The sequence below is a fragment of the Talpa europaea genome (genome assembly GCF_964194135.1).
Source record: "Talpa europaea genome assembly, chromosome: 13".
Taxonomy (NCBI): domain Eukaryota; kingdom Metazoa; phylum Chordata; class Mammalia; order Eulipotyphla; family Talpidae; genus Talpa; species Talpa europaea.
Window position 1 is genome coordinate 67,240,640 of NC_140080.1, and position 27,518 is coordinate 67,268,157.

General features: G+C 36.1%; 1 protein-coding gene across 4 annotated transcripts in view; it reads right to left on the minus strand.

Moving 5' to 3' along the window:
- LOC311183159 (desmocollin-3-like) overlaps positions 1 to 27,518 on the minus strand; it is a gene marked incomplete at both ends in the record, with an annotated part of 77,827 nt that overhangs the window by 30,283 nt on the left and 20,026 nt on the right. For 2 of the 4 annotated variants that reach the window (XM_084252446.1, XM_084252445.1), the window contains 5 exons: positions 20,628 to 20,825; positions 21,492 to 21,821; positions 23,081 to 23,205; positions 23,560 to 23,796; positions 26,253 to 26,480. The exons of 1 other annotated variant lie outside the window; for it this stretch is intronic. In XM_084252446.1, coding sequence (XP_084108572.1) covers positions 20,628 to 20,825; positions 21,492 to 21,821; positions 23,081 to 23,205; positions 23,560 to 23,796; positions 26,253 to 26,480 — 1,118 coding nt within the window. Of the gene's footprint in view, positions 1 to 6,447; positions 6,708 to 20,627; positions 20,826 to 21,491; positions 21,822 to 23,080; positions 23,206 to 23,559; positions 23,797 to 26,252; positions 26,481 to 27,518 lie in introns of those variants that run through there. One more of the 4 variants, XM_084252448.1, reaches the window with a different exon arrangement.

Sequence of the window (27,518 nt, forward strand, 5' to 3'; positions counted from 1 at the left end):
GACAGATTGAAAGTAAACCCTACCATAATCCCAAACAACTTTTTAGCAGAAGTTGACAATCATTGCAGAAATTAAAAGGATCCAAAGACTTAAACTTGAAAAAGGAAAACACAGTTAGAGACTTAGACCTCCCAGTTTCAAAATTCACCACAGAGATACAATAAAGACTGAGTGGACTACAATACAGGATAAGTAAGGATGAATGGAATAAAACTGAAATCTCAGAAATAAACCCTTACATTTATGGTTAGCTGATTTTTGACAAGACTCCCAGAAAGTTTAGTAATAATTTAATAATTCAATATCTTCATGCTATCTGCTATTTTTAATTATCAAAATAAAGACACATTTAAAATATGGTCAATGTATTTTAATCACAACTCTTTTCAAAATATGTTAACTATGAAATATTTATATATCAATATATCAATGAGAACATAATAAATGCTTATGTCAATATTCAAAATATTAAAATTTTGTAATGTTTGCTACTTTTTTTAACTAAAATTTACAGTTGTAGCTAGAATTTTTTTTAAAGATTTATTTTTATTGATTGATTGATTGATTGATACATACATACATACATACATACATACATACAAGCACTGGGTACAGTCAGAAGCGCGGGAGGGTGAAAGAATTCACCAGAGCCAGAGCGGGGAGCAGAGCAGGCAGAAGGACCGAAGTACACTGCTGAGGGGAGCAGCGGGCGGCAGGAGAGGTCTGCGCGCCATGTGGGACCCTCCTCTGGTGGCCGGGGAGCAGCCGGGGATCAAACCAGCGCAGCTGAGGCTGCGGGCAGCTTCGCAACCCAGCGTTCAACCGCTGTGCCACCGGGGAGGCCCCAGTAGCTAGAATTTTATGCCCAATTCCATTTCCATTTCTCTTATCAGAGAAGTTTCTTTTAAGTTGATATTTATATTTTTATATTTTTATTACATGATTAAAAAATACAAGTTGATAGTGTGGTTAGTGTGTTTATGTGTAGCCCTTTCAGCTTTCTTTCTCCACTCAGTATGTTTAAGATTTTTCCATAAATATACTATTTTATTCTAATTATTCTTTTACAGTGTTTTCTTTTTTGGTTTTCATTTTTTCTGTTACAAATGATATTGTAATGACCCTGATTGGTGCAAGACATCAAGATATACCCCTTTAATAAAAACATGAGCCTCTCTACCTTCATGAACTATTGCCTTGTCCAAAATGCCTTGTCAATAGCCAGCTGATCTAGAAACATCACTGAATAACTCTTCCTTTCTTAAAGATAATACCCATCTGTCATATACATAACCACACATATATAACAGCTATTTCAGGGCTCTCTGGACTATTTCATCAGTAGATGTGTTTATCTCTACATCAGTACTCTACAGCTTTAATTAATATAACTTTACCTTCAATCTTGGTTTGTTAGTTTTGCTTGTTTGCTTGTTTGTTTGTTTGTTTTGATGACCCCAGTCCCTATTATATTCCTTTAAAGATTTTGCTTCTTTTAGCCTTCTTGATTCGTTTTTTTGTTTTTTGGTTTTTTTTTTTTTTTTGGTAATAAACTGACCAATTCCACGACAACTTCTTTCAAGCATTTAATCTAGGAAGTTTGTTTACTTTTATTAGTTTTTATTAGTTCCAGTACTTTGGCAAGATAGTATGGGATCTCCCATGAGTAGGCAAAATGGCAATTAGATGTCTTTCCTTTAAATCCTTAACTTCTTTCATAATTACTCTTATCTTGTTCATGTGTTTGTCAGGACCTTCAGCATAATGCTGACTAGAAGCAGCAATAGCTACCAACATGAATTTGTTTCGAACTTTAAAAAAAGAATCCTTTTACCTTTTCACCATTAATTCCATTTCTTTCTTTCTTACATTCATTCATGCATTCATTCATTTTTATTAGACACACTTATATGTTAAGAAAGTTCATTTCCATATATTAAGTTTGCTAAGTTTTTTGTTTGTTTGTTTGTTTGTTGTTTTTGTTTGTTGATGTATTTTAGACACTAGGAGAAATGCTTCCTGGGCAGACTTGCACCCTCACTGGCAACTACCTAGGTGCCAACGTGGTGTCCCAAAGTGGAGACACTGCCCACATGGTTGGCATTTAGCCATTAGACTTATTGTCTTCACTTTCACAAATCAGCAGGCAGCTGCTCCATAGGCAGTGGGTAGCTAATGATGTAATCAGACTGACAGCATGTCCTTGGTCTAGGGGGTTCCCCAATTTAACCTTTAGCCTAAATATTGTGATCCCTAGCTCCCTCTCTGGGAAGAACAGGGGAATAGTATGCTAAGATTTTTTTTATAATAGTAAATATGATTTCTTATTTATTTTGAAGTGAATATATATATTCATATATATATACATGTATTCCTAGCTTCATTAACTTTTTTATTGTAGTAAAACTTTTCAGTATCTAGTTCTAAATATATAGCTATAAAGTAACTATATTAAAATACAATAATAGATTTTTCTAGTGTGAAATCATCTTGCCATCCTGGGAAAAATCTGCAAGGATATAATAATTATTGGTTTGATTTGTTGTTATTTACTTTGGCATTTCAAATATATACCTATAACTGACATTATGATATTGCTTTTCAACTTATAGCAATCCTCATAAAATGAATTAAGAGGAGTTCCACATTTTTTCTGTTCTTTGAAACTATTCCTATTAGGGAGATTTTGTATGTTTCATATAATTACAGAAGAATTTACCTAACCCAAGTCTGATCTTGAAAGATGTGAGGCATGTGTTAGTGTGGAAATGTGTCTTGTAATCAGTTTTTAAAGATTGTAAGTCTATTTAGACAATGTTAGTAATTTGTATTTTGTAGGAAATTGTCCATTTTGTCTGTCCTTTCAAATTAATTATAATATATTACTATTATAGTCTGTTTTTTAAAACATCTGTCCACTTCATAACTGTACCACTTTTTATTCCAAATATTTCTCTATGTGCGCTTTTTCTATTTTACATTTGCTCAATCATAGCAGGGTTTTTCTAGAGCTTTAAAGAATAGCTTTGGTTTTGTTAATCCTCTCTACTGCTTATTTATTTTATTTTAAATGTCCTTTGCAAAATATATGCTAATTACTGAAAACTATACATAGCAAATATGTGTTTTAAGAAATATAAAACACTTTTCTTCAAAGTTAAGAAATAGACCATTATTATTCTTTTCTAAGTCCTTATATTCCTCTCCTTGATTGTATTTCCTCCCTCCATCTAAAAAATTCAGATAATACTAATGAAAGATTTCTGTGTTAATCTTAGTTTTTCCTCACTCTGCTTGATTTTATCCTGTGTTTATGTAACCCTAAAAAGATACAGGTTTATTTTGCCAAATTTTAACTTTTAAATATATGTGGTCATTTGTATGCATTTTGATTTCTTTGTTAAAATTATTTTTGTGAAATTTATCCATGCTGAGTACATAACAGAAGTCCATTCACAATTATTGCATACAGGACATCAAATTAATTCAGTTATATAATTTTAAGGGAATGATAGTCATAAATAGATTTCAGATATATTATACTTCTTGAAATTATAATTTGATACTAAGTGTGAATTGGACTTTTTTAATAAAATAAATGAAAACTGTAAAGGCAGTATTTGATTAGCAATGAAAAATTAATCACTTTTAAAGTTACTTTTAAAATAACTCTTATATATCCATAAAATGATACATCCAAAATATTATTTTAAGATTAATAAATTATAGCTATTTGAATTATAAAAGAAAACACTCCAGGATAATTTTAACAATCTGATTTATAAAGCCCTGGAGTTTCAAGGTTAAATAAAAATATAAAAAGTTAAGGTTTCTCTAAAGATAATAATTTGTCTACTGTAGTCTTGGAAAAATAAATTGCTTTGTTTCATTTTATAGCGCTATCCAAATTTATCATACAATTATTATTTATCATACAATTATTTATCATACAATTTATCAATTATTTATCATACAATTTATCAATTATATGACAAAAAACTTATCATACAAATCATCAATGCTGATACAAAGATCTACTGCTAAAAGGAGAGTGAAAATTAAAGGAGTTATCTCAAATTGTTTCACTTTTGTGCTGTTATTTAATCTTACTACGAATACACAAGGTAGTCTTTCTAAAATACCTTTTTGGATAGAGGTAAAGGAAACTAAAGAACAGAAATTTGAAATGTCTTTTTTTTAAAAAGGCAAGAATGAAAGGACATAATAGTTGCAGAATATTTAAATTGTCATTTCTCCTATGGACATTTCCTTCTGCAAGATGGAAATATTAGCTTGTAAATTCTTGTCACTTGATGGCAAATCATGTGATTTAGCTCTTGTATTCTTAGTATTTTGATGAGTCTACTAAAGTTTGTTCAAACAAAATTCTGTAACCTGGAATGTATGCCTGTATGTACTCAAATGAAATGGAGAACAGAAAGTTAAATACAAATGGAAAGCATGATTAATCACAGATCGCCACAAACACCATATATAGAATGTCAGCTGTCAAGAGGATTACAACAGGACCAAAAGTGTGCTTGTATGGGTTTATATGTATTTAGTGATTCAGACAGTGCTGTAGATCTAGCTGTGCTGCAATATGATCAACAGTCTCCTTTTTTTAAGGTATCTGCTAATGCACAGAGCTAAAAACATACTGAAACTTTGACTTATTTAGAATCTTGATTTTAAAATAAGCTAGTTCAACACTATGTTTTTAACATGTTTTGGCATTAATATTATACTATTATAATATTATAAAAAGAGTCATATGAATCAAAAGAAAACATGGGATAAACAACAGAGCTCTGAATTTATCTATCTGTACAGAAATTGAAAGTGTGCACATGTAGACTGGTGATTACAGATGAAAAAAAATATTCTATATACACTTTCTAGTTTTCAAATTTCTGGATATACCATTTAATCTAAACGTTAAGATTCTTTTTCAAAAATATCCTCAATGAGCTCATCATAGACCAGAGCTGATGCCATCTCTATTTAGACTTACATGCAGGTTCTTGCCTGGCCACACCCCAACACAAAATGCCCCCCAACACACCACTCAGATACACAGCTCAAAGCCAATGCCAAGACAGCTCTACAGCTTCCACACCCTCCCCTCCAGCAAATATGGGAAATCATGGGAACACAGCACCTCTGCACATCCTTCTCCTCACTCTGAAATCTTTTCCACAGAGGAAACACAAATCACTAGATGTATGCTTGGAAATACACAAACTTTTAAATACAAAAAAAAAAAAAAAACCCCACACACACATTTTAGAAAAGATCCCTTTTATAAAGGGTTATTTCATCACCTGAGACATTTTGTTGGAACAGTTGTCTGGCTGTTCAGCCAGCTCATTGGTACAATTCCTTGCCCATATATCTTAGATCATAATACAATCCAATATTTACAACTCACAGATTAAAAAAGAGGACAAAGCTTGGAGCCACTATCCCACCTGGGAGTAGAGAAGACACAAGAATCCACATAGTCCAAGTTCACCCATTTACAAATAAAGCAGGTTCTCTAGTGATACATCCCAAGCTCATCCTTGGATGCCAAGAAGTCGCGAGTCTGCGGGTCCTTTCCATACCGAATCGCCGCGAAAGCTGGTCTGGTCTTAGTATAAAGCCCCACGAGTAATCATGCCACCAAATCCTTTTATGCCTCCCGAGTTCTCAGAGAATTTTCCTAACTTCCTCTGCAGGCAGATCTGTCACAAGTTTCCTGGTCACTGGAGACCCCCCCTCCTGCCCCCAAGCCATGCTGACTATTCTCAGCCAACCCCCTCCCATTCGCACCACCGACCCCAATTCAGCCCTCAGCCAGCCTTCCTGCCCCCGCACCCCGGGCACCCTGTGCCTGCCACCAAGTGGCTCCCGGGGTTGACTGGCTTGGGTGACCCGCTGGATAAACTATAGAGAAGCGAAAGCCTGGAAGCCCTTTTTCAGAGAAAACTCCAGCCAGGAACCCAGGGGCACCGCTCCCACCCCTCGGCTCACTGAGGTCCCCATCCGAGGTCAAAAGGGATGCGGGCGCTTAGAGGAGAGTCCCTTGAACCGCATCTCACATGTCTGTTTTGCTCACTCAGGGATCCTGCAATACTGACCAAATCTGTCCCCCAAATGCGCCCCAACAGCCCTCACTAGTCCTGACAGCAAGGAGGAGCTCGACCGTAATTCAAATAAGCGAACGTGGCGTCACTAACAAAAAGCGCAGTCCTGGGTCGGTTCCTCCTAGACTCACGCCCTGGCCTCACCCCGGCTGGCCCAGGTGCGGTCCTCCCAGCCCGGTGGTTATGAACTGCGCCCGGGACGTCACCTTTCGGTTCTCTTCTCCCCAAGGCTCCCTACACAGGATCAGGGCAAATCCATCCTTCCCCATCCCGGCTCTGGGTGGCTGCCTGCCCCCGACCCGCCCGTTCTCCCCCTTACCAGGAGGGTTAGCAGCAGCTGCCCACAGAGGGCTCGGCGCAGCCGGGCGGCAGCCATCCCGGGGGTGCAGGGCACGGAGAGGCGCGCGGGAGGTGCAGCTGCGCGCGGGAGCTGTTTCTCGCAGGCGTTTTTTAAGACACCTTAGACACTCTCAGGCTTGCCTGCTCCGGATCCTGTTCGTTCCTGAGACGGGATTGGACCCAGGGATGCCGAGCGGCCCCTCCTAGTTATTTCTCAAGTTTTATCACTGCGGGAGAAGCTGGGGAGCTGCCCGAGCCTGCCCCCCGCTTCCAGGCGCCGGCTCGGGGCTGTTGCTTGCTGGAAAGCGGTCGCAGATCCACCCTCTGCCCGCTTTCCCACGCCCCTTGTTTGCCCCGGGGCAAACCCAGCCCTCAAAGCTGCGCTCAATGCCACATCTTCCCCGGGCGTCCCCTTTTCGGAAATTGTGCCTGTATTGCCACTAGGGAACGCAAATCCGCCTTCAGGGATCCCTGTCCCGGTCGGGTCACGGGTTCCTGGTTGCCAGGAACACTGGTGAATAGATCAGAAGAGCCTCCCTTCCACTTCTGATCAGATGCTGGGCAATGTCTTCTGTCAGTACAAAACGCATGTATTCTGTCCATATTTGACTTACTTGATAAGATAAACGAGGGAAGGAAAATGATCCCAAGTGGCATGAATAAGCTGGCATTTGGTATACCAAAAAATAAAATAGAAGAAATTCTGATACCTGACTATTTTTAGATATTCAAAATATGAATGATTAACACTGAGTAGTCTTTACTGGCAGTTTTGTTGCCTTATATGACCCTTCTAAGAATTTGTTGTTCTTATTATTGCTTAAGTAATTACACGGTAATTATACTAAAGTGCAATTTTTTAATTTGTGTGAAAAGGAAAACCTACCACACCTCTACTCTGTAATGAGGCTTAGAAATTTAGTACCATTCAACAAAGGAGTGTCATGTCAGAGTCCAGAGTTTACCAGGCATGTGTGAGGGGTTGGAGGAAAGAAGACAGACCAAACCCACTTCCCGGCCCAAAGTCTAAGAGGAAATAAGGCAATCAACATAGACCAGTACATTAATGTTTTTTAATAGGTAGCTTGCTATACCAAGCATATATTCTTCTATTTCTCTCTAGGTTGAGTTCTGTGTCCCCTAGGCTAAATTCAAGAGGGACTCCTTTATATATATGTCTCTGATCCTCAAAGTCAATGTGCAAGTTCCAATGTCAAAATACTCAGGCAATCCAGATTAAACAGGGCTTTGGCCTTCACTCACCTCCCTTCTCTACAAAACCCAACAGCTTTTTGTCAAAGTCATGTGTTTGCCTAAATTTATACAGGGGCTTCCATCAAACCTGCAGGCTTCAGTTCTTAGGACTCGAACACTAAATTCAGTTACTCTGTTCCTTCTTTGAGGCATCCAAGGTACCAGAGACCTCTCTCACCCCTGGAGGCCTCTTAATACAAGAGTCGCTCTGACATTACAGAAAATTCTCCAAATGTTCATTACTCCAACACTTTTCCCTTCCCATTTTGCAAACCTAAGCCTCTACCTTAAGGAAAGTCTCTCATATTCTCTGGACCCAGTCAGGCTCTAGAAGCACAAGTGAATCATGGTTTTTCTGTAATATAGCTGATGTTGTGGACTTGTTACTGAGCAGTGAAGTCCTCTACTTGTGTATAGAGCAAGAAATGATATCAGGTATTTGAAAAATCAACTTTGAGAATCCATTGGCAAGGAGGTAACTCAAATCTACCTCCCCTATTAAAAAAGGAGATGAGGTAATTAAAGTTTGGGGAACCAGAGTTGAGAACAAAGTAGTTAAATTTTACTATCTGAAAAACAGGTAGGAGCAAAGAAATGTGGGCTTGGCTGAAGTTCATTTGTAGTCACAGGGTATGTCATACATGAAGTATGAAACAGTTTTTCTTCAGAAAACTGGAGTTTTCAATTTCTTTTGGTGTGTCTCCTCCTCTGGGAGATTTCTTCCTCTTCAGTCCCCATCTGGCTTCGGAGCGCAACTCCAAGTTTCACCAGCCTTTACCAAGCCTGTAAAATCAAGTCTCAGTGAAGTTTTTTTTCTTTTTGGTCTGTGATCAATTTAGCCATTTAGCTTCTGTTTCTGACTGAATTGTGTCCCTTCAACGTTTGTAGTTGAAGCTCTAACCCCAACATGACGATATTTGAAAGGTAGAGTCTATTATGAAATAATTAAGGTTAAATGAGGAGATTGGGGCTCAGACTTGATGAGATTATTGTCCTTATGAGAAGTGGCACCAGAGTTCAACCCCCATGTGTAGACACAGGAAGAAGTCTCCTGTCAAAAAAGCAGGAAGCCAAATCAGCCAGGATCTTTGACTTTGGACCCTCAGCCTCTAGAACTATGAGCAAAAAGAACCAACAGACAAAGGGGATAAGGATGAGTGTGTCCCAGGCAAAGTCAATAACAGCAGCACTAGTTCAGCACTGAGAGTCTTGTGAGAGCAACCCCAGTCAAGGAAACACAAAGACGTTATTTCAAATCCCTGGATGGAAGAAACCCCATGGCTGGAAATTAAGTTAGCCAGATAGTCTCATGTCATACTAGGCTGAGGAGTTGACTTTCATTCTGGAAAAAATGGAGAACCATCCACTCAATTTTTTTTTTTCTAAAGATTTATTTATTTATGCATACAAGAGCTGGGGCACAGGCCAGAGATGTAGGGGGGTGAGAAGATTCACCAGAGACAGAGTGGGAAACAGAACAGGCAGATGGACTGAAATACACTCCTGAGGGGAGCAGCGGGTGAGTCAGGAGAGGTCTGCTTCACCATGTGGGTTGCTCCCTGGTCGGCCAGGGATCGAACTCCTGCTGCAGAAGCTGTGGATTGCTTCAGAGTGCAGTACTTAACCCCTTGTGCCACCAGGGAGGCCCCACTCAATTTTTTAAAAAGGATTACTAACTACAGTTTCAAAATTATCACCTTTTGTGATTTAGTAAGCTCATTAACTTCATTAATCAAACTGTTTATACCTTGATATAGCTTTCCTTAATACTTAAGGATTAAAAATCTTTGAAGTGTTTTTCTTTTTTTCTCATAGTCCCAGTTTTCAATGACTTCAGCTTTGTCTAACCTGATTATTATAGTCTTCCTAGTGACTAAAACTACAAGATAACCATCTTCTGCTTGTTTCAGCTGTGCTGTGAAGACGAGGAGACTGTTAATCTTACTGACTATATGATTGTATGATAGTTACTCTATGTTTCTATTCTTCATTTTCTACAACACAAAAGTTATAGGAATCCATTCCAGAAACACTGTAAGAAAACATATTTAGGATATTTTGTGTCTGTACTGTTAAATTCTAAGTGTAATATGAATGCTGAATAATAATTAGATGTAGTAATTATCTTGGAATTTCCTGTTTTGCTATAGCATATACTTGTCCACTATGAGTGTGGTAGTTTATGTCTTAACAAAGAGCAATACATTTTTATAATCTAGAGAATCTTCATAGGTAGTTATAATTATAATATGCTTGGAGATAAGTTAAAATTGCTGTTATTTTTCCTATGTAAATTATTTATTTAAAATATGAGCTTCAGTTTGAATATAGTTATTATTGGATGCCTTCTATAATAAAATTAATTTTAAATAATTATAAGATATCAAAAAGCATAGAAATGTATTGGACTGTTCTTATTTTAATACCCTATCTTTTATTTAATACTATTACCTTTTATTTTAATACCCTTTCTTCCATACTGCAAATTCACAACTAAAATGTCACAAATAAAAAGACAATATACAAAAATGAGAATGAAACATTATTTTCCCTTGTCATTTTCTTAATTTGAAAGGTGAGAATAGCAATAATAAAAGATCAAAATAAGAAGTGATTTTAAACTAAAGTACAAAACTTCAGAAATCCAGATCATTCACCTTATTTTCAGTAGGAAACAGATTTAAGATCACTGAGAAGAGTACCCTCTATACCTAGGTGGAAACTCTGGCCAAAAAGGAATAATGAATCACCTCGGAGGCAGGAGCTGACTCATTGTCCACTGAGAAGACAGCCTTGCTCAACTCAGCCAACAGGTGCTGGTCTTGCACACCTCAGTGGCTTATATGGGCAGTGAGATGACAAGTGTGGGCCCCACAAACATCCATATAAAATTCTCCTAGAGTACTTACATGACATTTGGGCCAAATAGGCTAGCAAGGAAAGAGACTCTTCTGAAAAGAAGCTTAAATTAAAACCAAGTGAAAGATAAGACTTAAGCAGTCCTTCTTGTGACACAAAGTGAGTTCTACCATGAGATGTTAGCTCAAAATCATTTTCAGAATATTATATAGGATAAACAGTGGCAGTAATAGATATAATAGAATATATTACTTCTTGAAGCAACAGAGAGGACTACATACAATTATATTCAAAAATACCAGGAGCCCTTGAAGACTTTAATTTTAGAAATTAGCTGCCCTTTACGTATCTACTTGTTCTTTTGGAGATTTTTCTCTCCTGTTTGGGAACAGGGGACTGGATTTTCTTACCCCAACTGCCATTTTCTCCATGAGTAACCAACTGTGTCTCTGCCCGGCAGGCCTCCAGGAGAGACATTGTCCCTCCTGTCTTGTCTTTTCCTCCTCTGATTTCCCAGAGCACCCACAGAACAGACTTGATTTTTGGTTATTTAAAAAGACTACTGGAGATTCAGAAGCAATCAACAATTGAATCCAAGAGTAATCTGAAGTATGTTATTGCTGCCCAGGACTAGATCATTTCCAGAATCTCTGTCTGCCTCCCATCTCACCAGTCTTCCATGGCAAGCACCACTCCCAGCTCTCCTTCCACTCTCATGGAAATGCTCCAGGCAACAAAGAGAACCTCAAGTCTAGATCAAGATGACACCTGGCCTCCCAGGAAGAGAAATTTCCCCTCCACCCATCCTGTGCTGGGCCTCTCAAGTACTCTGTTCTCACCCTATTATTAATTTCTGCACAGAATAACTGATAGCAGGACTATCCATTTCCTTCATCCCTGTTCACAGACACGTTGCCTTTCTCTGTTACCTTGGCAACAACCAAACAAAATTTGGATGTGTGTGCATTTTTCAGATTCAGAATTATCCAGTTTTAGTAATGCCATGATAATAGTCCGATCCAGATGGGCCATGATATTCTCAGGAAAGATGCTTTTCAGTCTCTTTGTTAAAGATTCAAGGACTGTTGCAATGCTCTTACTTTTCCTTCACTAAAATCTTCAGATGCCCTTGAAAATCCCTTTTGCAAAATGGCCTTTAAAGAATAGAAGATTGGTCTCCCGTTATCTTTATATAGAATTGGGAGGAATAGTAATTTCCACATGGAAAACTAAACCCCATGGTGTGAGCAATAACTTCTTACAGTAACAAAAGCAGTGTAAGAAAGCCCTGATACAGAGTGTACTTTTAGTCCCACAATTGTGGAATCCTCCCACAATCCTTCACTTCTATTTCCTCCCACTGAGCGAGGTGATAGTTTCTCCTGGACGTTCTCATGTTCCCAGGAGCTCATTGTGTGCATCTGTGTGTTCAAAAGGCATTGCTCAAGGTGAAGGTTACAGGGGTGAGTGGGCTGGCTTCCAGGTTCTGTGTCATTTAGCCAGTGTCATTCTCTGATTCACCACCCCATCAACCACCTTGTTTCCCAGAAATTTAGAAGAACCATCTTTCAGTGTCATGTTGGGGAAGTGGCCTATCCCTCAGCTCAAATGACTATCAACTAATTCAAGACTAGAGGAATGACTTTTCCTCCCAGTTCGCCAGGGGCAGTAAATTTTTAATTCAACATTTAATTTATTGTTGATTTATTATTGTATTGGTTATTAATGAGCTACTCATGAATTTAATTTTCTCAAGATTTATTCATCTTGATTTATCTTTTGTTTACAGCCTCTCCAGTTTCCCACACCCCTCTGCATTTTCTCACCCTAGATGAGAAATGGCTTTACACCAATTGAAAGTACAGATACCATAACAATACCTTGTTCTTTTTCTGCATTGTTTCAAGCTTCATGCTTGTACTTGCCTTTCAGTGTTATAATAAACTACACACTTTCCTAATTGATAAACTCTTAATTGTCAATTTGCAGACATTTATATACCCTAATACAAATGTCTTCCCCAAACATTCAAAACAAGCCAACAGAGAAGGTAATATTTCTAGTAGGCATGAAGGAATGTATAAGAAAGGCTATTTTGTTGCCACTTTCTACTAATATTAAAGTGAGAGAAAAAGAAAAATCAGCCAGAACTTGTCAGTGTTGGGGAGCAGTAATATTCAGAGCATGGCCTGAGGGTCTATTTCTCAAGAGTAACCTGGTGAAATATTCAGAAAAGAGATTAAGGATCTTGGTAATATTTTAATTCAGACTATGAATTCCAGGCACCAAAAGAGGCTCTAAGAGTGGGAGAGATTTGGACCCATTCTCAGTTTATCCTGGACAAACCTGGTTAGTTAACGTTTTCTCAAGTTGTTTATTTCCAAGCAGGGTCCTGTTTTATTCTCAAAAATGTTCTACCTTGGAAGATAAAATTATATAATCACTCTACCGGAGAGATGATGGCTATTTTGGGAAGTTTAGACTTTGGTAGTGCAAAGCATCACATGATTATGCTGAAGATCTCCTAGAAAGTTTAGGGTAATATGTTGTTATTCCTTCTTGGATCAGCCTCTTAGGCAACTCTGAAGTAGTGAAGTGTTTCCTTAAATCCACACAGTATTTTATGGGAGGCAATTCTGTAGGTTTCATTTCCACCTGTGGTTTAGTAATCTCATACATTTCTTACTCTACATAGTAAGCAATTTGAATATTGATTTGTCTTAACATATTGAAAGTTTCATAGACATGTATTAGAATTATAGTTGCTCTTTTCTCTTTGCTGGTTGATGTTAGCAGAATAAAAGAGGCTAGATAAGAATTTTTGTTTATTTAAGGCATTCGTGGTAATCTCGTCTCTGTCTGAAGTATGCCTTGAATGTGGGTCATTCTTCCCTGTAGTTCTATTTTTTATCTCAGGGGCTCCAGGATTACATCAGGAGATCTGCTGGGAAAGCCAATTATTCCTTCTTTTTGAGCACAGTCAACTCTATAAGTGTAGAGAGAGCACAATGGACTCAGGTGGAGGATTATGGGTGCCTGGGTGGCGGGTATGGTATGATACCATGTATCTGAAGAAGTGGGATTCTATATTTCTAAATTATATATAGTGTTGTATACCAACTCTACCTTAATTTAAATAAGCTATATAAAAAGGGAACTTACAAAGTAATCAAGTTTCAGGTGAATATCTAGACAAATGATACAAATTGAAACACCAGAAAAGTGCTGTCTTTGAGGCTCTTTGTCCTTCCTCTTTTCAAGGCATGTTATCAGGACAAGTTGGGCACTTCCTGCACGTTCAGTGCTAACACCAAACCAATCCACCTACCCTTGCCCGGTCCTTGCTACAGAAGCCCACACACTGCAGACTTTGACCTATATTCTCTGACTTAGAAAGATTGGAAGTCAGTGTTTACTAGTCCTGAATCACCATTTCATTTGTAATTTAAGCAAAATGGAATCACAAAATAATAAGTGAAAGCAACTATTTTTGTAATCTGGCCAAACTGCTCATTTTCTTAAACAAATGTATATTCGAAAAGGAGGTTGCAATTTATCTAAAGACCCAGAGATAAGTCCTAAGAAGACTGAGATAAAACCACATAATTTACACCCCTTTTTCCTTTCCTTTAAAAAAAATTGTGTTATAAATTAATCTGTTAATCAAAACCAAAATGATTGAAACCAATAGTGTTGTTTTCTTTCTTGCTTAAACCTCAAATCTATTGGCAGGGTTTAAATTATTATTATTATTGGAAGAAATAGCACATCCAATTATAATCATAGAAAACAAAGCCATCTGCAAGTTAAATCCTGTTCTGTTTTCTAGGTAAGTATCCAAATTCTTTCATTATCCTATCCAAGTTTTTTCATTGTGAGTAATCAACGAACCACATAGACAATTTTAGAAATACTTTTATTTTGTGGAAGGGTTTTTAAATTATACCTATTCTCATAAGATTCCTACATACTATGCCAAAAAATAATTTAAATTTACTTATATTTACATAAAAACTTCATGAGCTAATGGAAACAGTCAATTAGAAAGTGACAGCCATTTTTTCTCTTTAAAAAAAATAGCACAGGCTCCCAAACAGACCACAATGTTCCAAAGATTAAAGTGGAAACTAATGGAGTCTCAGCATGATACCCATAATGCAAAGATTAACTTTGATTGTTTCTATAACACAAGAAACAAAGAACAGTAAAACTAATAATTTAGTTGCTTCACCATTACACTCATGCAAATATTGTTTGAAACATTTCATTTGGTATTTCCAGTAAATTGATTATTCTTCATCTAGACAAGAAAATTAACTGATAACAAAACTGTGACACCCTTTGAGTGTTTTCTTGCTCTTTACTTCACTTTGTTAATTTCCCTAGATTTTATAATAATAAAAGTGAATAGAAACTCAGAAATAATAAAGATTTCTATCATCCAGAGATTGTCATTCATTATTTTTTAGTATATTTCATAAGACTTAGGTAAATTATGGTTATACTTATCTGGCAAATTATTTTACTTTTTCATTAATCTTACTTCACAAAAAGTCTTCAAAATAAAATACTGAATAGTACTAGAGAATTATCATTCTCACAATAGCAGCAGCTGCCATTTACTGAGTCAAGCACTAAGTTAAGATCTTTATACGCATTATGTCATTATTCCCATTTGGTCCTTATTTTGTATGTAAGAAATCTGAGGTTTCCATGACTTAGCAAGTTTATTTGCTAAAAGAACAAAGCTGCAATTGGTATTCAGGTCTTTGAGACTACAAAGTCAGGGCCCACAATCATTACATTTATTATCCTCATTTATGGTACCTTGTATCACCTTGTGTATTATAAATAATTTCATTGCTTTCCTGTCATGGGGCATTTTAGTTTATTTCCAACTATCACCATATTTAATGCCACTGAGTTAAACAGTCCATGTGTGTGGAATTTGTAAGCATTATCTTATCTCCTTGTGATAAATTCCTTGTACTGATTTGATTGGCAATTCTGTATTAAATCTCTGCATGTTGAAAACCCTCCTCTAGTACTTACCTTCACTGCTCTCAATTCCAACTTTGTAAACTTCTCATTCCCTATGGGTTCCTCTCATGTCTTTTATTCCTATAAATTTCCCAGTTGGTTCCCTCCCCAAGGGAACTAATTAAGTTGTAAAGTTTTGATTCTTCCCCCAGTTCCCTTCCCTGTTCCATGAGCGCCTCTGAAACGCTTGGTCTCTATCGTCACCCAAAGAGCAATGCCTGTCACCCTACCCAACATGGCTTCTACCAACTACACGGTGTTGCTAAACACTGGACATGGATACTTATTGCACCTGGTGGTGACCTTCCTAATCTTATTTGTCTCTGGAGACAATCCTGATCTGTTTTGGGAATATACGCAACATAATTTGTATGCATCTTATTAGCTAGTAGCACTTATGTGGCAAAGTTAGGTGATTTTTTTTTTTTTTGAGTGTTTACTAAGTGTTCAAGTCCCATGATCGTATTTTAAGATTATGTCCCCAGTTCAACTCTATCCGGTAAGTGGGAACGATGGAGTACAGCTGATATTCTGAAATGACTAATTTACTGAAATTGTGCAATTCTACTTATCAATGTGTTTAAATTCTTTGATATATTTCTAACATTTGATTAATGTACCTTCTATGAAAAAAGGAACTTAAAATGCATGACCATGTATTTTAAATCATGACATCAACCCAATTACTAATCCTTATCAATAGTTGGTTCCATGCAGATCATCTCTGAACCAAATACTTAAATATAATGCAAGCAAATATTTCAGCAAGCACCAATGCCATAGCACAGGAACATTGCTCTCTAGAATAAGAAGTGGTTTTAAAAAATAAGATCAATATTCTCTCTTTACACCATTAAATAGCAATACTATACCATTATTTTTTTATGTTCTGTTTTTTAGCATTGTGTTTTTTGCTTTACATGAAGACCCCAGGTTGCATGTTTAATATAAAATGCAACTAAGTAATGTCTATGCTTAATTTAAAAAATGCTGAGCAAAAGTGATTTAAGTTGCTTCTTAGCTATTGGTGGAATAAAGGCCAGGATGAAGGTGGGAGAGAAGCACTCCCTAGGAAGAAAGATCAAAATCTTACCTTTTAAGATTTAAATCCCCAGACTTTAAACCCTCTTCCTTGGGGAAAGGAAAACATACAAATGATTTAAAAATAAAAAATTAAAAACCTGAACCACAGTGTCCTCTTACTTACTCAGCCTTCCCCTCCATTACCTAGATAGATCTTTTCCTTGCAAGTTGATCAGAGACCATTTTATTTTATATGTTCTCTTCCTGAGAAATTTTCTGTTCACAGTACAATATAGCCATCACCTCCTGGACTCACAGCTGTACGTTTCTTTTCCTTTTCTGTGGTCTCAGTGCACACTTGAGCTTCGTGGTGTCCTGTTACAGAAAATGTTCTCCTAGTCTAACTCAAAGGAGGCTCTCAGCTCTGCATCATCTTCCTTTCCTCTGGTTTCTCAGTATATATCTTGAGTGAAGACTTGCTATTCAACCATTCATAAATAATTAGTTTGGCTTTGGGAAAGCCATAAAAACCATTTCTTAAATTCCTAAAACAGAAGTTTTGCAGAAAAGTCAATAAAAGCTATAGCTCTACATAGATTTATTTTTACCTTTTGGAGCTTTATTTATTTAAGAAGGTGAAAATATGCTGCTTCTGAGAACAAAGAAGGAAAGTCACTTTATTCTCGAAATGCAAATGCCTAAGATACCAACCAAGGCAAAATCTAGGGTCAAAGACTTCAATCTGGAGCCCAGGAAAAGGCTGGAGATGGAGAAACTAAAGAAGAAAATGAAGTTTAAGTGAGATTTTGTGCAACAGATTTTGGAACAAAGAGAAAAATCAGTCTTTAGATGGGGGTAAAAAAAGTTAAAGCAGAAAATGGTTACAGAGAAATCCCAAATACAAAATGTACTAAACTAATAGCAGGTCCCTATTACTGACCTCCTGTTGAAGTGCCTCCCATTTCTTAGAGGAAATCCCTAAGATAATGGCTGAAGAAATTTATCTGCCTTTCACTTAAGTTGCAAGATTTATCACACTGATTTGGGGGCTGTGGCTAACTCCTGAATACCAAGAAAGAGCCACCTGAAAACTATTTTGAATCATGAAATTCCCAAAGGTCATCCCAGGTAAAAACATAGGGAAGACTTTTGGGGGAAACGAATGGAGAGATGTTAGTTGTAAAGCAGAATGAAGACTGAAGCTGTGATTATTTCCAACTCAGGCATTCTCTTCTCATATGATAATAGTAGCAACTAATGTATATTAAGTGCCAACTCTTTTCATGAATTAACTATTTTAACTGACAATAAAAACTATGAATATACTCCTCCAATCCCCTAAACACAGGTTATGTGAGTGAGGAAACTAGACTCAACATTTAAGTGACTTCTCAACCCCCTGAAAGTATGGGTGGAGCTGGGATTTACATCAAGGCACTCTCTCTCTGGAGTCTGGATTTAGGGTCACCATGGTGATGGGCAAAAGCCTTAAACTTTCAGGCAAGTGACAGCTTGCTTCTAAGACTGCAATCTCTAGCAAAACAGGTAAGAGAGAAGCTTAGGAAGGGAGGAATCATAAGCATATATTTTTATAGGACTTTAGGACCTGTGCCCATTTAAGATGTGGCTATCCTGCTTTCCATTTTCTTTGAACCAAGAATTTTCATATCATTTCATAGGCAATGCCAGTAAATGCTTCAGCAATCATTGCAATGTAAGCTCTTCAACCTTGATTATAGAAGACCCCATCATTATGAAGACCTCATCGTTATTCTCAATTGACACACATTCTAAAGTCAAACAACCACGACCTTCCTATATCTTATTTTCTGAAGTAATTTTCATCAGGATCAAGGGGGTTTGTACAAGTGATTTAATTAAAATCACAATATAATTAGAACTATATTTTATGTGGACTACGTTATATGTCTTTTATGCTTAAAAACCATTTTTTATTCAACATCTTAGAGCCATCTTAGGAAAGATGTTCTATTAATATCCCCCATTTTAAGGGGGAAAAACAGACACAGAAATTCTGTGATTTAATGAATATCTCATAGCATCAGTCTGTAGAATAGTAAAATTATATAATTGTGATAACAAATGGAACAACATACTCCCCAAATCAAGCTCTAAAATTCTAAAAAATGCAGAATAAGAACCTAAAGAAGAGATTCACTTCTCTAGAAAAATGCAAACTCAAATGTTCATATCAGGCACATGATTTACAAATATCATCCTTCTAAAATTACTTGATTTATCACAACTTGTTAAAAAAATAAATCTGCACATAATGACAAAGAACTTTGAGAAATACTATTTTTGACTGAGCAGTAATGAAACTAATAAAAAAACTGTTTATTAAATAATAACCTAATGTTAATCCTTAAAAATAATTGTTTAAAGTCAACCTATGAATTCAAGGTAGGCACACTTGACAACCATAAATGGAGAAATACATTTTAATGTCCATCTGGTTAGCATACATAGCATAGAGCATTCATTGAATTAAGTTGTGAAACATGATCTGGAATTGGGTTTACTATTAAGTTTAATTTCATCTTTTATTATTTCAAATTTTAAAGAATTTGACTCACTTCTACATTTCTTAAAAAACTACAATCTTAAAAAACAGTTACCTATCAAAAAATAACTTCAAAACACAAATAAAGACATAACTAGCCATCTCACCTAGATAGTTATAAATTACTTTTTCCCCAGTGAGTTTCCATAATCCCTGTATTTTGAAGCTTATTTCAAAAACCACCATTATTTTGCATTTATAAACTGCATCCTTGCATTTAAAGACATAGTCTTTAAATGTATTCAATGTCTATATCCCAATTTTAATCACACTATTATTCCCTTTGTTAACATAGACTATGGTATCTAATAAAAGCATGACTTATTTCTATAGTTTCCATTGCAAATGTTAAGGTTCTTTGTTGAGACAATAATGAACATCATCCAGACATTTAAAGCAATAAAGTGAACATTATATGGATTTTAAGGAAAGCCAACTATACATACACTTACATAAGACAGAAGAAGAATAACTCAATTTATGGGAGAAAAAAAGAGAGGCAACTAAATATTATCTAAAATATCTAGTTCTAATTTCTATAATCTAAGATAATCTGAAGACATTTAGATTTTCAATCCAAATAGGAATGTTAAGAATGAAGAGGATAGAAATAGAGAGAGGGAGAGGGACATGCAAAGGGGAGGGGAGGAGGGACAAAAGCAGAGAGAGAGGATGAGAGAGATGCTGAAAACAAAAACCTTTCAGGGAAAAATTACATTCTCAAAGCATTTTTTAACCTTAACTTTCACTGATAAAGTAGGTAACAGAGGATACGGAGATTCAGTGCAGGACTTCGTAAAAAATACACACTAGAAAATAAAATCTACCAAATAAACTCTACCAAAATAAATTCTACCAAAATTGTAATATAGTCAGTGCTGGCTGGGACTCTTCCTTTCTATGATGAAGAAAGGTCACGTTATAAGAATAAAACAACATGAAAAAATACATAAACTTTAGAAAGATTAAGAGAACAGATTTCAAGCACCACACAATCAATCAATTAGGTAACTCGAGATAATGTGAACACAAGGTGTCTACAATGTTCTATTAGGTTGTGCTTCAAGTAGTGATTTAAACTTAAATTAATTATATCAATAGTTTATTGCACTATAATTGGCTATTGTCATATTCCCAAATGTAAACAATAATGCAAACTTCGTCTATTTTTTATGTGTCGGTCTTCTCAAGAAGAAGACAAGTGGAAACTATGTAAAACTTAGGAAATTTGGGCATGTATTCTGCCACTCTCTGTAAATGTGTATTTGGCAAAAGAGACCCCATCAAAAGAAAGGCTACGAAGCCCCAAACATAGCATCTTCTAGACTTTAAAAATCCTGGCTTATAATTAAAATAAAAGTTGGAAAAGCCACCGTTTTTTGTAGCTTATTGGAACACACTCATCTCCTTATGCATGTTTCTGCTAGTGGCCTAAATTTAGGTTCCAAATTATCCAAAAATTCAAGCCCATCTTCTTCCTGCCGTTCACTGCAGCAACCTATGGAACCAGCCTGCGATCCTCTCCCTTCATAGTTATAGGTAAGGACGTAGTCTTGAGCGAGTTGGTGATTGACATCCTGGTTGCAAAGCTTCACCTTCTGTGGAAAGCAAAGATACAACATAGCTTATTCTTACTATTTTAAGCACCAGAACTTACCAACATAAAAATAATGGCTTTGATTTACCTTTCATTGTTTAATTTTTAATCAGAGTGTGTCCTCTAATGGATTCCTACATATAAAAAATGGTACATGATTGGTCTATATCACAAATCACACTATAAATTAATTATTTAGCATGTTTCTAAAAGTCACATATGTGGCAGCAAGTATACAAGTGTTTAAGTAATCATTCTTTTCCCTTTCCAAGTTATGGCTAAAGTGAGATGAAGCCAGTAAACTGAACCCAAATTGATAGGGATTCAGATCTTTCCAGATAGGCAATGTAATTGTGCAGGCTGGAATTGCCTGGTTCCACCCTTTTGGCTTCTAAGACATGACTTGTCAGATGGGAAATATCAATACAAAGTCATGAAAAATATTTAAACATGTCACACATTACAATAAGAATTAAAAACAATTAAAATATGAGAAGTAAACACCTACTTAATATTTGAACATAACTGAATCAAAATTAAGACAAAGCAAGCTTCCAATGAGTAAATTTATAAAAATTGAAAATAAAGATAAGTTCAATAATTTGTAATCATTTAGAAAGTTGAGAAAAAAATCAAATACAGCTTTAAGACACATAGGGAAACTCACTTCACCGAGACGGGGCTGAGTATATGTTTGCCACTCGGAATAAGTGTGTCTGCAGTGGTCCATCTCCACGTGTCCTCCCCTGCAGGGATCCAGGGTCTGCTGTCCAACCCCCCTGCAGGGATCCAAGGTCTGCTGTCCACCTCCCCTGCAGGAATCCAAGGTGTGGTGATGCCCGCCTACGTAGCGGCATTCCAAAGTCTGGTGTCCTCCGACCATTTCAATGCTTTCCTGCCCTCCATTTTTCACTCCTGCTCCCACAGTGCCACAAATTGTGTGAGTAGAGCCACCACCAGCCCCGTGGGTTGCACATGTGAAGCCATTTGTGGAATACTGAAATGAAACGGTTTGCATTGGAGACAATGAGAGAGGAATGAAAAAAAAATTAGAAAATGAACAACACCAAGCATTTAGTGCTGTGAATTGTCTGACTAGGTGGTAAGCTCTCTGAGGGCAGGAACTAAATGCATTTTGGCAATCATGAGTAACTATGTAACTGTGATACTTATTAAAGTTGAGAAGTCCAATGTAAGAAACAAATTGTGTATCAAGTGGTCTGTATCAAATCAGAACTTAATTTAAAATTACTAAGCTTTAAAACTTTCTTAGAATATTGAACAATTTTATTTGTTAAATTCTTCTAGCATCTGATATCTCAAAATCAGAATCTGAGTACCATTGTCTCACATATATTTACTCTGCTTGGTTTAAATTCATTCCCTTCACTTGACTAGTGCAGGAATAGAATTAGACTGGTAGTTTTATTCAGTGTCTAAGTAAATAAAGCTAAATAAAAAACAAAAAACAGCAGAAATAGCATTGCATAAAAACTTAAGCTGAAATAATAAATCCTTGCAATATAATAAATAAAAGTAAATCAAGTAGGGAAAATATGAACACCAAGACTTTAACCACTAGTTTTCTATGCTGTAGTTTTAAGGGAAACTAGTTTTTATGTTTTCTAGTTCCTTCTTAGATGCCAACATCCTTTTGTTTTTCTAAATCTTTGCTGCCCTGATCATCGATTATGCTTTTTATAGGGTATTCACCTGTTCCTCATCTACGCATGGGCCAGAAATCAAAGTTAGGGAAATGAAGTCACTTGTTAGCATTACTATTCCATATATTTGACCTCAGGCTTCTTTCTAACCCATATATGAGCCAGAAAGACTCCATTAAAGTTCTTCCCACACTCATCAAAGCTTGTAGTCATTTTATTGCTGTTGCCAGAAAATATTTAAAACAATTATGCTGATGATCTGTGAATAATTAAATGAAACATTTTTGTAGCACAAAGAGCAGTTTCAATGTATAAAAAGGACTGTATCTAAAGTTAAAACCATGATATATTTGAAATAGAAAATAACAATGACCTGTTGAAGGATTTTTACTATTAAATTACACTATGTGGCCAAATTTTGGGCACATTTTTATGCATCGCCATGGGAACCAATGTCATGTCATCTGTTCCATAGGACTGAAAACATATTAATACATAAGTCACCTGAACTCAGAATTATCTGAAAAAGATATTCATCATTGGATAAGCCAATTTAGTCTTTCTATTTATTTTACAAAGACAAACTACTTACAACTTTGTCATCACCAGGAGCTTCGGTGTTTGACACAATGAGGTTCTGCTGAGCTATATCATCAGGAAATACTTTTGGCTTTTCGGATGCCCTAGTAACCCCACAAACTATGGTAAATAGTACACCTGGAGGATGAGAAAGATTAACTCAGTTTATCACAATGCAATGTGAAGTTATCACCTTAAAATAATTAACACAAAGACAGCCTCCAGAAAAGGTAAACATGATAGTTTGTGTCAAAGTAGTGAAGGGCATAAAATCTGCCCTGGCCAGGGTTGCCACAGACACATGCTCGGTGCTATAATTCTACATTGCTTTTCAGCTTTATGCTGAGACATTACAAGAACTATAGACAAATGAATTTGTGTGAAATTATAAATATAGAACATGCAAATGAACAGCTATGGATAAGTGTTAATTCTAGGAATATCTTAAAAGTTATTCTTAGGGCCATTATTTGAATTCATGAAATGACTTACAAAATAGCAATGCTATGCCCAACAATATGGCAAGGATGGCCCACTTTCCAAGTTTTATTTCTCCATTGCCAGTCCTTGGATCTACTCGGGATATGCAGTCATTTTCCGTAACACAGTCACATAATATAACATTTACAGGAGTGACATGTGACAGGCCATGTCTGTCTGTGACTCTGATAGGTACTGCATATGTTCCAAATGGAAGGTCACTCAGGCAGGAAAGACGTGCTGCTGTATCTGAAAGAAAATTAAACCAAGCATTATAGAATGTCATTGATTTCACCTGAGCATTAAACTATTGGTAGGCTACTTCTCATATTCTGCCTCCATTCACTTTGTTAATGGAATTCATGACTGCTACAAGATAGTAAATGTGAAAGGACTGAGTAGCTCTAATCTAGAAGTATTTGCAAACCTATTGCAAATAGAAGTTTGTCTATGCTGCCTTTATATTGAAGGTATTTTGATATTTGTAATAATTTATCTTCCCATTAACAATAACTCATTTTTATCACATCTTTAATTTTTAATATACAGTGTATATATTTTTATACACATTACATCATGATTAGCATCAGAGTTTAATAGATAGAAATTCTAGATGTTTCCCTTTATTTTCATTTTTGTGCCAAAGCAACAGAAATACTTGTGGTTATCGTCAGATAATAATCCTGACAACATCATTGACCTTCAACATATTATAACCCTAGTCATGATGCCAGAACTTCATCACATGGTCCTACAAGATACTGAGACTAACTTTATATTTTTCAGTTTTCACATACTTTATTTGATCAAGGGTGAAAACATATCTAAGCCAAAATCCAACATAGTCTTGGATTCAGAATCAAAGATATAATTCTACTCTGAATATAAGGCCTGCTTGCCCATGCTCAAGAAAAATCCTTCCTTATTTAACTGATCTGATGTTATGTGCTCTTTTTTTATAGTATCTGAAACTCTTAACTATAAATTTAAATATCTGGGTAAAAAAAAATCATTGAATTAAATTAATTTTAAAAGAAAACATGGTTAAATTTCTAAGTCTATTATATAAGATAATAATCAGACTTATAAAATAAAATTTATGACTGATACTGTGCCATGGTATACTGCTTTCATTATTGCCTTTACTTTCCCAAAGAATCCCATTTTATACAAGTAATATGATGTCCAAAATGTATAAATAGAATGATCAGATTTACATAACTTAAAATCACTGAGTCTATCTGATTTCAAAGGCTCTTTGGGATACATTCTTCTTAATTTCATGTTTCCGAGGATTTTGACTTATTTCACAGAATAGTAAACCTTTAAAATAACAATTTTTTGATAGAATAGTCCTGCCCATGTTTTATTTTTCTATTTAGGAAAATAGGATTATTTAAAAAGAAATGTAGTAATATCAAATAACTAAAAAGGACAAACTCTAAGAAAATAAGGTCAGCTCTTGCCAAGAAATAATGGTTGATAAACCTTACACACATCTACACACACACCCCAACATTCTGGAATATTTTTTTTTTAATAATGAGAATTTTTCTCAGTTCACAAAGCAGGATTCAGGACACTGTGCCTTAGCTGCCATAACATCTGTAAGTCCCTGCTTTTCTTCCCCTTTCCTTTCTCCCTTTCCCTTCTTTTACAACCTTTGTTTTTTTAATTTGCCATAGTAGGAAATTGGGGTTGAAAACTAATCAAGGGTACTTTAAAGGTAAACTCCATTGTGTTTACTATGGATCTTGAGTCATGACAGCAGGAGTACAGGGAGACTCAGACTAGTATGTTCAGGAGCACAGAACATGCTGAAAAGCTAAGTGCTGCTGCAGGGAGTGATGTGGCACTGGTATGGAGATAGATCTCTTTCTCTTGCTATTCTTGTCACCATAGATCTCATCCTGGGTAAGCTCATGAGAATGTCAAGAAAATAACTGACAATAAATCATGAGAATCTAATGTGCTGATAGAAAGAAAGGATGGTATGGTGGACACTATGATGCACACCCAGATCACTCTGTAATCAATGTCTCTTTAGCTGGCTGCTTAGAGGATTATCAGCACCTTCTGGGATTGGACCTTCCTGCCAAAGGTTACTCCCCTCAGGCAGCCTATTCTATTGACTGAGCAATGGCTGATCCTGGGCAACGATGAAGGTCCATATAACTCAGGCTCCCATTGGATTAGCTGGCTGTTCTTTGGCCTGAGTTGCACCTTGTCTTCTCTTTTTTGCCAACTCATTTCTTATCCTTTCACAGTTATTGACACTAAGCAAACTCTTTATTATACATTTGGCCCAAGAAATTGTCTGCATCCTGGGAAAGAGACTTATGACAAATGGATATTCCTTTATGGCCTAGGAAACCATTTGTATGGGAAAAAATTATGTAGGTGGGAGGTAAATAAGTCAGGAAGTGATTGTATTAGACCTAGTCTGAGCAGGTAGGTGTGTGTGTGTATGTGGGGGGGGGGTGGTAAGCATGATGAAAATCCATACAACACTTAAAAGAATCCTGGCACAGGATTGATTAGAGATAAGCAGTAGACAGAACTACTTCCTGCCACATCAAAACTGAGAAACTTGCCTTCCTTCATTTGTGGTTCCCATTAAGTAAATTATTCTTCAGGGGAAAAAAAATATATTTTAGACACAATGATGCTGGAAGGGACAAAAAATAATGTTTAGAAATACATACCATTAATTTTTTGCAGTCTCCACATTCTTGAGCCCTCTGAATTAGCAGAACTCTCAAAGTTGAAATCAAAAGGTGGACCATTTATAGGATCATCTGGGTCAAAGGCAACAATCTCCACAGAGGACATGACGGGTTTGCAGATCACCACTGTCTTTTTAGGTATGAATGGGCCATTATCATTCACGTCTTTAAGTATAATTCCCAATGTCCCAGTACATGATCTCCCGACTAGAAAAATAGATGGAAAAATATAATATTTGATGTTTTGAGTAATCATTAGACAATCATACATTGAAAATATTTTTAAATATTTATTAAACATTTGAAACATATATATGACAGTGACAAGAACAGTCACAGGCTATTATCCTTTGGAGATGTTAAAAGGAAAACATAATTTTCATATCCATTGTACAGACCATAACTACCATTTAGATATGTCATTTATTACTAAGTATCTGCAACATGACATGGAAACTTTATAGAGGTGAGTGCTGACTGATTTTTAAAAGGAGAAGAGAAAAGAGTGTCAATGAGGACATTCTTGCATATTCAAAAGCACAAGGAAATTCATGGAAGTGGTAAAGTACAGTGTGTACACTCATCTTCTGATCATAATGAAGGGGAAAAGAAATTGGTGAATGTTGACAGTATACAGAAAAGCCAACCAAGGGTCTCTGAAAGCCATACTAAAGAGCCTAGAGTTTAATATATATATGGAAAATACATAGGGGTTTGGAGTATGGAAATTTTAAAGTGGCAGATATGTACCTAGAATATTAGAACACAGGAATGTTTGAAAGACGAAAGATTCCAGAAGTGGGAAATCACTTGCAGACTGGTGAATAGTCTAAGGAAATCTATGTAATGAAATTAGACACAGTATAGGTTTTCTAAAAAAGGAAAAAGTAAAAATAAACAAAAAAACACATTTTTGTGTGATCTCAGTTCATGAAACAGAACATGTGAAATTATTTACCCACTACTGATATCAAAAGAAATGAGTGGGGAAGGCCACATTGCACATCTATTCTGCAGCACAATGATGATTAACAGAGCCTGTCACTTAACTCCACAAAGAGGAGAATGTAGGATAAAATTATGCCTGAAATCTCTAATTTCAGGCAGTAACTTTAATCTCATCTATCAAGAAACCACTTGCCAAGTATTGTTAAAAATGTGAAAATAATGGATTTTTCCTATTATTTTTCTTCGTTTCATTTGCCTTTGGCCAAAAAACATGCTTTGACTAAGCGACAAGATAAA